Source organism: Vicia villosa, linkage group LG1 (genome assembly GCF_029867415.1).
Source record: "Vicia villosa cultivar HV-30 ecotype Madison, WI linkage group LG1, Vvil1.0, whole genome shotgun sequence".
NCBI classification, from domain to species: domain Eukaryota; kingdom Viridiplantae; phylum Streptophyta; class Magnoliopsida; order Fabales; family Fabaceae; genus Vicia; species Vicia villosa.
In genome coordinates this window covers 92656588-92670061 of record NC_081180.1, presented here as the reverse complement: position 1 = coordinate 92670061, position 13474 = coordinate 92656588, and the positions used below count along the sequence as shown (strand labels likewise).

Below are 13474 nucleotides of genomic sequence, written 5' to 3'. Positions count from 1 at the left end.
AAAGTTATTTAATTCTTTGATTTTTTGATTTTATTCTATTTTTTAAAATTAAGTTTTTTATTTTATTTGGGGCCTTATAGCCCTTTTTCAAATTTTGGGGCCTTCTAATATTGGGCCCTATGTATTTGAGGGCTTACGTTTTTAAAATTATTTTAGGCCCTTTTATTATAGGGGCTAGGGCTTAAATTTATTGGCCCCTTAAATTGACACCTCTAATCCCAGCATTATGAATTGCCCTAAGCCTAGCACCATTTTGGTTTAGTAGATGTCTCCACTCCACACTCTGATTGTTATCTCTAATGGCCTCATACAACTTCCTCATATTAAACTTGCCCTGATTTAAGAGATTGTTCCAGACCTGTTGATACTGCTGAACTAAATCTCTCATGTCCATGATTCTTGTCATAATCCAGGTACCACTTTGGCTAGTTTTTGCATCCATGCTCTCTTTACCTTTTAAATAATACATGTGGATCGACTTAACCCACATATTATCAAATTTCCTGCAAATGTTCCAAAGGCATTTAATCATAGTAACTTTATTCTAGCCAGTCAGATTGTATATACCTTGTCCACCTTCCACCTTGAATTTTAGGGTTGCAAACAGTGTTCCAGGCCACAGGGCTTTTCCTACAAACTGCTACACTACTAGTCCAAATATAAGTTCTACACATGATATCAATCTTATTTATGACAAATTGTGGTAGAGGGAGAAATTGCATCCAATACCGGGTGATAGCCAGAATAATACTCTTCACCAACAAAATTCTACCTGCATAGCTCAAAAGTCTTTCAGTCCAATGCTTTATCCTGTTCAGAATCTTATCTATAAGGGGCATGTAATGATTGATGTTTAACCTCTTACTTGTGATAGGTATACCAAGATACTTCATAGGTAGTTGACCATCATCAAAATTTGTAGCTTGGGTAATTTGGTCCTTATCTTCTTTGTTCAAGCCACCACAAAACACTCTACATTTCTTTGGACTTATTATCAAACCAGTTGAATCAGAGAAAGTTTTAACTGTATCAAGAAGCATGTTAACAAAAATGATATCTCCTCTACAGAAAAGGAGCACATCATCTGCAAAGGTGAGATTGGAAAGACCAATCTTCTCACACTTTACATGATGATTATTTTGGGTTCTTTTGCATCTTCTCCAACTTTGCATGATGATTAAAGATGACAAAAAGAAAGGGGGAAATAGGATCTCCTTGCCGTAAGCCTCTCCTAGCCTGCATAATCTCAGTAGTACTACCATTTATATTAAACTCATAAGTAACATTTGTAACTACAACCATAATCCAGTGGATAAACCTCTTAGGCATACCTATCTCACGTAGTATCTGTTCCATGGCCTACCAGTCAACCTTGTCACATGCCTTCTGAAGATCAAGCTGGAGCATACACCTTGGAGTTCCTCCCTTTCTTGTGTAACCTTTCAGAACCTCAAAAGCTAGCAAGATATGATTGTGAATAACTTGCCCTGGGATGAAAGGTGCTTGATTAATATTGATGATGCTAGGTAAGATTTTCCCCAATCTACTAGTCATAATTTTTGAAATGATTTTGTACACAATTGTGCACCCTGCAATTGGCCTGTAATCCTTAGCATTTTTTGCCTCTTCAGACTTAGGGATCAGGGTCACCACAGTTCTATTAAAATATTTTAAAAGTTTTCCATGGGTGAAGAATTCATGGATGGCTGCAGTAAGATCATTCTTGATAGTATGCCAACACACTTTGAAGAATTTCGATCCAAAGCCATCTATCCCTAGAGATTTCTGATCCCTAATGTCCTTCAGGGCCTCTTCAATCTCTTTTATTAGAAACCTGTCTAGTCAAAAACTCCCTCTGATTGTTGCAAATATGCTTACCTTTCCTCATGACATCTATATTGATATGAGTAGTTCTACTATTTGCCTTTCCCATGAGATTTCTATAGAAATTTTAAACTCCTTCTCAATGTCCTCTTAAGAACTCAGTATTGTCCCATCTTCTTTTTGGATAAATTGTATACCTTTGGCATTTTTTCTAGCTTTCAAATAAGCATGAAAGAAAGCATTATTTTCATCCCCCATTTTGATCCAGTTGATTTTTGTTCTTTGAAGCATACTCTTCTCCTCTATATAAATCCATTTGATCACTTCCTCAGTTCTCTTCTTCACTTGTTTAATACCTTGCTTATCCATCAGGTTATTCCTTAATTCATTATATGCCTGCTCCAAATCTTTTCAAGCTTTAGTAATCTGTTGTTGAATATCTGAAACAGGTTCGTTCAGCTTTCTGAGTACAGGTTGTAATCTATGCAGCTTTTTCCATAGTACTTCCATTGGCCTACCATACATAGGCTTATTCCAACTCTCATTAACAGTGTTTTGAAAACCATCTAAATCCACCCAACTGTTATTAGATTTGAAAGTATTCCACTTATTTCTCTGACTATCAGGTTTACTCAGATGTAGCATGGAATGATCATATATATTTGGGGGCAGCACATTAAGAGTTGCATCATCATTAACTTGGAACCAAGCAGTATTGGAAATCAACCTGTCAATCCGGGAGTATATAGGATTATCATTTTGCTTGTTGGACCAAGTGAAGTACTCCCCTTTACTGTCCATCTCACAAAGCCCAATGGTACTCATCATATTATTAAAATCCTCATACTCTGCCTTAACAACCATTTCCCCTACCCTATCAAGGGAATTAGCTACATTATTGAAGTCACCCACTACGCACCAGCGCCCAAGGTACTTTCTGCACAAGTCATTCATATTAGTCCAAAGGATCCTCCTTTGTTCCACCTGGTTCTTAGCATAAATTGCTGTCAGCCAATATTTAAAACCACCCATCAAGTCATATACCCCATAGTGGATATAATGACTTGAGCTACTCACAGTCATCATTATTAATATTATTGCATCTTTATTATGCTGAATGTTATCTTTTTTTCTGATCTCTTACAGTCATCATGTTCCATCTGTATCATGCTGAGTATTTGTTTTTGTTCTTCACAGTTGTCATCATTTTGATGTTATCTTTCTTTTATAATTATTATCATTAAAACAAAAATCTATTACCTGCAAAACAAGGTTCCACAAGAGTATGTATTGCTAAACTTGGCTGGAAGATTAAGTGTGAAGATAAAGCCCTATGGTTCAGAGTTGTGAGAGGAAAATGTGAAAGTAGATGCATTATTGAGTTATGAGAGGAAAATATGAAAGTAGATGCATTAATAATCATGGAATGGAGGCTAAGACTCAAGACTCGGGACTCAGGTGTTTAGAAGAAAGTTTTTTTAATATTGGGCTCTATTATATAACATGGATATATGTTCTATGGGGGATGGCGTGAAAATCGGGGCTTGGGAGAACTGCTAGTTAGGCCATAGTATCAGACTGGATTAATTAAATAATATGTGGATCAAAGACAAATGACTGTTGCAGAGCTTAAAACTAATAGTCGTGATTGAGATTGGTGCTTGCTCAAAAGTTATCTGAACCATGATCTACTTGATATGCACATCTCACACCAACCTCATAAAGCAAATTATGGGAAGGATCAATGTAGCTAGAGTGGTAATAGTAGGGGTTGCTTTACAATCTCTAGTGCTTTTGCAATTATCAACTCCACTAGTAGGAGTTTGAAAAATAAACAATGGAGCAACATTTGGAAGATCAGAGCACCTGAGAGAATTAGGTCCTTTATATGGCTTGTGCACCATAATGGAGTCAAGACCGAACAATTCTTACGTTAGAGGAGCCTTGGTGATCCTTATTGTATCGGTTGTCCTAGCAAGGAAGAATCTATCCTTCATGCTTTGAGGGATTGTAATATGGTCAACTATGTTTGGAGGAATCTTGTTAGGAGTACTTACAAGGATGAGTTCTTTAACTCTTCATTGCAAGAATGACTGGATTTTTGAACATGACCAATAACTTAGGAACAAGTCAAGATCGTAGATATTGGGTGGCTATTTGGGCGACAACGTGCCACACGATGTGGTATTGGCACAACCAAAGACTTCACAACAAATGTTATGTGATGCCTCCCAGACTACTAAATATCATTCTTATGCATGCGAGCCGATATAGGGAAAACATGGCTTTGGTTAATAAGAGGATGATCAGGCCTAGAGTTTCTAGGCAGTTTAAATGGATTTCCCTGAAGATGATTGGGTGGCCCTTGACACCGATGGAATAGTTCTCAACACTAGGAGAGATAGTTGTGGAGGTGTTCTAAGGCATATAAATGGTGAATGGTTGGATGGTTTTGCTAAGAACTTAGGCAGTTGCTCCATAATTGTAGCCGAATTATAGGGAGTGTGGGAAGATCTTCATCTGGCTCAAACTATAGGGTGCAACTGTGTGGTGATTCAAACAGGTTGTATGAAGATCTACAAGTTGCTTATAAAGGAGAATGGGCCACTTCAACAGGGAATAAGTTTGCAGAATAATATCAAGAGACTTTTGATAAATATCGTAGAGACTCGAGTGATCCATATCTATCTATAAGTCATCAATTATGCAAACAATCTTACGAAGATGGAGCAACAAGTGTACAAGATATTAATATGTTTTTTGAGTGTCCTCTACAAATGTATGAGTTTTAGGTAGCTAACTTCATGTGAACCTTCTATATGAAGAGTATAATCGTAAAATCTTTCGCTTTTGAGCTTCAACCCTCTTGAATCCAAAATAATAATAATAATAATAATAATAATAATAATAATAATAATAATAATAATAATAATAATAATAATAATAATAATAATAATAATAATAATAATAATAATAATAATAATAATAATAATAACAACAATAATAATAATAATAATAATAATAATAATGGAATCAAAACTCTTTTAAAATAAAATTTGAAGACTAATTTTGTAAATAGATTATAGTTAAGGGACCCAAATTGTAATTTAACATTATATTTTAGTAAATAAATATTGTAGATGTGCTTCTGTGATTATTTTCTAAATGAAATATATATTCATAAAGTGTATCATTTGCTCGAATTAAAATGAGTATTTTCCAAATGAAGTATATGTGCTCGGTTAAAAATAATTTATCATTTGAAAAAAAAAAAAACCCTTCATCTCAAAATAATTTATTCATTTGTATAAAAGTTATGTTAAGTGATTCTTTTAATATTATTCGATGTAATAATATTAGTAATTTTTATTGTATATTTTACTTTGAATATATATATATATATATATATATATATATATATATATATATATATATATATATATATATATATATATATATATATATATATATATATATATATATATATATATATATATATATAACTTTTGTTCACAAGAGACATAAAAATTAAAAGAAAAAAAATTTGCATTATAAAAATATTATATACTTTAAGAAAATATTTTAAAACAAGTTAGTAATTAAAATGCTGATTTAGAACACGTGTTAACAGTTTTCTTTTTACAAATTACAAATAACTTTGCAAGCTAAGCAAATTTAGTGGTTAAACTTGTCAGAAAACACGGATTTAGTCCAACTTTTTCATTAATTTGAGGAACCTTGTCTCTTCTCACTTTGGTTTCATATGTTCTCCTCTCACTAACCCGTCAAATAAACAAAACTAATTTAGCACTAATTTAGAATAGTTGTAGGACTAGCTAGGTTTGTTGGATAAGCACATTACACGGCTATGGTCACATTCTTCATACAGATTAATTAAGATTCTTACTTTTCTTTAAAATCATGCCAATGCTTTGGCATAAAGTGTAGAAAAGTATTGATGCACTTTAAACTCTTTTAATTATTAAAAAAAAGTTAAAAGTACGTAAATTATAATCATGGATAAACTATTGGGTGATGAATGTTTGATATGGTAATTAGTGAACTGACATAATAGCCCTGGGGAGTGATTAAAGTTGGGATTTGAGCTACTTTTTAGGTATTTAATTTGATTTAAACAAATCAAAAATATGTTACAGTTGTTAGAAAGAATTAAGGGCTGAGGTTGTTTTCGTCATTATGGAATCAATTGACTAGGGAGGTATGATATGACATTGGGGTATCAAATTCCAAATACTAGTACTACTACTAGTTCTTTTATTTCAGACTTTGCTGTCTCTTCCCTGCAAACATGTCCACTTTTGGAATATTTTGGAACTCTCCCATCCCATCATATTCCAACTCTATTTTCTTTCTTTCATTTTTGTTGTATTTAATTCCTTAATTATAAAAATTCTTATAAAAAGATAATTTTTTCGATTTTAAAATAATTGGCTCCTTTTTTTCTTAATTACAATCAGGGCATAAGCCATAAATAATTGACTCATTTAATTAAAACTTTAAGGAAAATATTTTTTTATATTCTTATATCATATAACACTCACCAAAATTTAAAAATATTTTTCATATATTCAAAAATTTATTTTTGGGCACACCAAAAATCAAATCAATACTATTATATTTTTTGAGTTTCATTTCAGTTTTTTTTTTAAAAATAGTCTGGAGAAGTATCTCCGTGTACTGTTTGAATTTATTTGAAGATGCATCTCCAAAATACCTCATACACTCATTTAATTTGTTTTGTTATTCACGCAACTGATTTAAACAACAACCCAATGATATATCTAGAGATGCATATTCGAAAATGCCTCAGCAGAAAAGTTGATAAAGTACCACCTTGCATGAAATTCCTCTACATGATAAAAAATGAAACTCCATTAAAAAACCCTTAAATCTGCATGGACCGAAGATTCAAGTTCGACACTTTAGCAATACAACAAGTAACAAAGTTGAATTGGCATATGCTAGACAAAAGAATTGATTGGGAAACAATAAATGTAATTTTTGTCGAGATTGAGACGTCGTATACCAAATGCGTCGAAACCAACATAATGAGATACAAACATATTTTGGTCGGAGTAGTATTGTGTTAGAACACTGATTCAAAAACAACATCCTTTATTCACAGTTGGTTGACAACGTATCTCGAGCAACATTGAATTTTAATTTTCACGAAGCCAAACGAGCAAATAAAATAGGTTCAGATATCTCAAAGTATGAGTGTACATTTAGGAAGACTCTAGTCTTCCATGTGCTTGTTTAACTTCAAAGAAGCTAAAGCTTGACAAACCAATACGTATGGACAAATGCAGTCCATGGACCCGCCTCCGTTTTAATGATGATGGTGTGACGAAAGATAATAAATCAAACATATTTATCATGTCTGAGTGGAAAGTGATCCAAGAGAGATTCATAAAAACCGATGACATCATGAAATTGCACATCAAATAACGACTTAGGAAGATTGCATATCCAGAAACAACAAATTTGAAACCACCCTCGCAACCGGTTAAAACAAAAGGTTCCCCGAAAAATGTAAAACCAACTCAAAGTGACAACTCCATGAGACTGTCTCCTTCATATTTTGAACATTTTGATTCACATTTTTCGGACTCTCTGACTCCAAATTTCTAAAAAAGTGTTTTCAAGGGTGCGTGCATTAGTAAATCATCTTCTCCACCGCCGTTACCAAAAATCAAATTCATTGAAGATATGCCGCTTTTTATGCACAAGTACATCGAGCAGATTGTAAATGTTGAAAGTGACGACAATTGTAGTTTTTGAGTTATTTTGGGTTTACTCGAAAAGGGAGAGGACGACCACGAATTTTTCTATCGTCATCTTATACAAGAGATGACAACACATAGGGAATCATACACAAAGTTATACGGGAAAAAACCAAATTACGATACAATTCTCAATGATCTTGTTCATTGTCTTAGTGGTCCAACTCTGTTTGACAAATGAATGCGCTTTTCGGAAATGATTAATCTTATAACAAATGCTTATAATAGGGTGTGCATTGATTTAACACGCCATAGTTTCTTGGGAACATTTTTTCCACTTCGGAGTATGCCACCTCATATTTCATCTAAATCTATCATGTGTATTGGTTGTTCATAAAAAAATAACATTTTGTTCAGCTTTATTTGAAACCAGAATGTTTTATACCAATGACATCACCAAAGTGAACGACACATTTCACACAAGATGTTGAAACATGGCCAGATCATTTGCTTGAAAGGATGGAAGAGTTCACCAAGTTGAGCAATATTGAATGAGAAGTAAATAAGGAATTGTCAAAGATTGAGCCACCAATAGCCTTTAATAGTGACTCAACTTTTGATGCATTTTAGTTGTAATCTAACAATGTAACACATTTTTTTGTAAATAACACACTACATAATGGTATAAAAATTGGTGGTATTTTTTGGACAATTTTTGTTTTTCAAATTCTGCCATGCATAATTAGTATGGTTCTGTTATGCATAATTTTTGGGTGGATCCAGAGATGCATCTCCGCATATCCCCTTTTTCATTAATTAAAAAAATAAAACAGGGGATCATCCGGAGATGCATATCCGTATCGACCCTTATTTTTTGAAAAAAAACGGATCCGAAAATGTTTCTCCGAAGTATTTCATTCGGACATGATCATGTATGTAAGGTCCTTATTGCTCTACAACTTCTATAAATAAGGTGTCTCAGTTCATTTTCTTTATACAAACCAGAATGACTACATATTCCCATTTTACATTTGTGTATTTGAATTGTACAAAACCCTCGCTTCAATTTTGGATATGCGAGAACATACTTCTCATTAATATGAAAACCAAATTGAATACTCCCCTAAATATTTAGAAATTGAAGAGTTGTTAAGCTCGAGTACTGTTCACCCTCGATAGACAACAAATGAAAATATAGTTCACCATGCTTGAAATGAAGACAGATGATGATATGAAGGTGATGAGGAATAGATTTTAGCGTTACTCAACAAAGGGTTTGATTGAAGTGGATGCGACGAATCAAAGATCAGTCGAAGATATTATAAGAATGTTGCAATGTCCCGAACCACCTGTTTTTAATAACATGTAATGTTAAATTCATCTAATGTTTGTCTATGTAATGTTTATTTTGGATTTAATTTATGTTGGTTCCATTCCATTCTACCATTGTTATTTTCTCCTGTTTTTACTTTGATCTAACAGCATTTTTAGGAGATGCATATCCAAAAATCTTACTAATGAACAAAGAGGGGTTACAGAGATGCATCTCCGAATCAATCTTTCGTGTATACGAAGATGCATCTCTGGATCGATTTTTTAATAGAATAAGAATTTCTCACCATTTTTACCTCAGTTGTGTGTGGAAAAGGTGCGTTCGAAGATGCATCTCCGGGTGCTATGAACATTTTATATTTTCACGGTGGAAGAACCCTTAAGATGAAAAGAGCATTTCCCAACTTTTATATATATATATATATATATATATATATATATATATATATATATATATATATATATATATATATATATATATATATATATATATATATATATATATATATATATATATATATATATATATATATATATATATCATTTCTCGTCTAATCAACACAATTCCTCAATATAATCAAAATCAAACATTAAACCACTATAGTATAATGGTATTTTTATAATCAAAATGATATAGAAATAGATCCACTACTGCTATGCATGACAAAATCAATCATCTTAAAATTTATACTCATTGTTTTAAGTGACACAACATTGATATGCATGAACTTTGGCACTCTCTATAAAAGATTCACTGTTTCTGGTGTTAGAAAATCAAAAGTGTCAAAGATAAATGAAATCACTATAGTTAAAAATTTAAATTTAAAGACTAGACTAAGATTCTATATCGATAATTATTAAATATATATATTTTAAATGTTTAATATGATTATTGAACATAATAAACTATAGTTTTATACCATTAAACATTAAAGTCCAAATAAATTTTAATACTTTTTCTTTATATTAAATCACATGTTAAATTTATTTTAAACTAAAATTGCAATTCTATAGAACACAAAATATTTTAAAAGGTTATGTTTACACCCACAAGTAATTAAAAACACCTGTCAAGATAAATTTACATGCAATTTTAAAGTTAGTCAATAATCTCCTAATTAAAGCCAGACAAATATAAATGTAGTTGAGTGTGAGCAAATCGAACATTTCTCGAGTCTATAGGTCTATTATAATCGTCAAAACTCTAAACTTAATCAAAAGTATTATAAGAATACATAATTAGATCAATTTATAGTCATGTTCTATAATTGTAGCACCATTATCCAAAGAGAGTGAAGATTGTAAACGACAATTGGAAAGGGTGCATACCAACGAACATAGTCATTGAAACAAGTAGAGAAGTAGAAGACGATATCCAAGGGGCGTCGCATATCTAAAAAATGGAGGAAATAATCTTACACTATCGACACAAATAGTTGAATGAAGCAACACTTTTTGTACACCAAGTTATTACACCCATTTTGATTTGTTCGGGTATCTATAATAGGGGAAAATTTTAAAGTCAATTGAGAATGAATAATTGAAGTTGAAATATGCAACAAAACCTAGAACTATATATTAAACAACCAAAAATATTACTAAATATTTTTATACTCTGAACAAAAGATGACAAATTTACTAGAGTTATAATGAGAAATGACAAAACATTTATAATTATGAAGAAGTATAAGGAACTAACTAACTAAATACAACTGTGGAATTTTTATTACTAATTTAGTGTCAAAAGTTTCAATTTATTCAAAGTCGTGGAAGAACTATCAATTGTCACCTATCTTAAAATTCAAAGTAATGTTTAGTGCATATACATAATACTATGATATATTGTGTCACGAGAGTCACCACAAAGGAAACGGATCCCCTCCTACTTTTTTTCTACTACCATATAACTGACCATTAGATATAATCTAAATGGTTGTAATTTCACATGTTTAATGCAGATTTTGGTTTAAGATTAATCTAAGGGTCTATATTAAAGCAGAAGGGACAGAAGGAGATAATAAATTAGAGAGTATCTAAATCCCTCCATAAATGTATTATTTTGAGCCACTATCACAATTTTTTAAACCAATTTCAAGAAAGGGTACACAAATTGAAAAACCAATTTGAACCAATTATGATTTTCGGCCCCTCTCATGATGGGGTTTGATTTCAAACGTCAGTAGCTAATCGGTTAGAGTAGTAATGAGTACCGTGACTGAAAACACCCTTTTGGGTACATACTCATAATTTTTGTCTCATTCAAGAAGATTTCAAAGACAAAATAGTGAAAATATAAAAAAAAAATCTTGAATCGTACTACATGAAGAATATCATGTGCAGCCCCATCCATGCCTATGCATGTGGCCCCCTTATTTACCAAAAGTTAGCTTATGTATCTGCTGCAGCATAAAGCAACACTGCCTCAAACCTTTTTCATGACTCACCGTTTGCTTGTGAGCCACAAGAACACACAATTGCAACCACTCACTACTCACTTATTACCTTGATGCGTACAAGGTAAAGTAGATGGGGTATTATACTTTTCTTTTTGAATTAAATATTGTTGATTTTTATGGTTTGAATATTGATTTATCCAATTGGCTTTAAATTTGAAGCAAACCAATATTTTGATTTTCGAATTTGTAAGTGTTTACTTGTAATTTAGAAATCTAAATTTGCAAAATTTTAAATTGAATTTTTAATTGTTTCACAATGTATCGTCCGCTTTGATGTGAGAACCCTCACATATTTGTTCATTTTGGATGTGAGAATATTCACGATTTTGTTTTCTAGAAATGACTCATTCGTTAAATTGAAATGTAGAGTGTTATATATAAATAACTTTTGGACTAGATTTTCAAGCAATATGAAACTTTTTTGAGCGGTCAATACCGTTGTCTCCCAATCAAGACTAAGTGATATGGTAAGAGCATCTCCAATGGTGGAAACTTAGAGATTGTTTAGCTTTTAAGTTCTATTCAGTGTTTTAAAAACTGGACCGAACTGGCCGGTCAGACCCGTTGGACCGGGAACCGGAGGAGTCACCGGTCTGGTCTGATTGATGGATCTGGTATGCTAGTGAACCGGCGGTTTTAGAAAATCAACGATTCAAATGCATGTTTTTTTCCGCACAAAACGATGTCGTTTTCATGATTTTTTTTATAAAAAAATAATTAAAAAATTAGGCTTTATTTAAACCTTATTTGGAACAACTTTTCCTCTCTTTGCAATTAGACCTGCTTTAAAATTTATTTAAATTTATATTTTGTATTATTTTGTTGTGATTGATGATTATATTTAGAATTTGAATGTAAAGAATAAACATGTAAAATTATGATATTTTAAAATTTTAAAATTTTGTAGGTGTTTTGATATTTTTTAAAGACAGAGTCATCCGATTCGACCGATTTAATAAATATATAGTAGTGCAATAGAGATGGGTTTATTCAACCGAGTTATCCGGTTTAATCTGATTTAGTCATGTGGTTGGACCACTGACCCAGTGGTTCAACCAATGAACCAGTGACCTAGTACCTTCACCGGTTTGATGACCTGTCCGATTTTCAAAACACTGGTTCTATTCCTTAGCTTTTTTTACCATTGAAGTGTAATGATGTGATACCATTGATTGCTTAAATATAAGGGATAGAACTTCATGAAACAACTTGAAAAATTGAGAATTTAACATTAAATATTATTATTTTTGAGTCAATTCAATTGAAATAGTAATGAAATGTGGTTGTCAATTGTAGTACAAATATAATAATAAAAATTGGTGGGACCTAATATACATTGCTTATTTATAATTACCATTGGAGAAAAATAATTTATATTGCTTATGAATTCCTTAAATACGATGTGGCAATTTGGACCCACAAAATATAACACTAGCAATTAAGGATGTTCTCCCAATTGGAGATGCTCTAAGAACCTCGTGTTTCCATAGACCAGACTAATATGATTAACCTTAAGGCTGCGCCATTCAGCTACCAAGTATTTTTTAACTTTTATGTGTAAATGTAATTTTACGGTAAAACTTGTTTTACTCACTTTTATACAAATGTATTCAAACATAAATCACTCTTCATCCAACTAATTTTTAATCAAAATCAATTCACTCCATTCTATAGTCGTCATGTTTGTCCAAGTGGATCAAAATCTATAATCCATAGCCAGTGTGCTCAACTTTTTATTAAAAAAATTACATGTTCGAAAGTGTTTGGATCAAACAAATTACGTGTTATAAAGTGTTTGGATCAAGCAGCCACAAATATGGCGAAAACCTTGGTAAGAAAATACCATAACATGGAACTGAGTTAGAGGTGGTCCTGATTGTAGCAATTCATTCAAAAAGTTAGTAACAACAAAAAATCGCTTTCAATTTAATAAATTCAGAATCCAAATAGTTTCTTGTTTCTATTCTATTGAAGCTTAATTACAACATTCCTGTCACCAATGAAAACACTTACCAACCTGGACTCCATGATCTATCACCATCCCAATTCACTTCAACTTTACCTTCAACAATATAGTGGTCATGTTTCCCATGTATAAACAAGATTAATGTAATAGCA

General features: G+C 32.0%; 1 protein-coding gene across 1 annotated transcript; it reads right to left on the bottom strand.

Annotated features, from left to right (window-relative positions):
• Nucleotides 1-2235: 2235 nt before the first annotated feature.
• Nucleotides 2236-2907, bottom strand: LOC131649298 (uncharacterized). The gene has a single exon (XM_058919071.1). It carries the CDS (start codon nucleotides 2905-2907, stop codon nucleotides 2236-2238), a length of 672 nt encoding a protein of 223 aa, XP_058775054.1.
• Between the last annotated feature and the right edge of the window lie 10567 nt (nucleotides 2908-13474).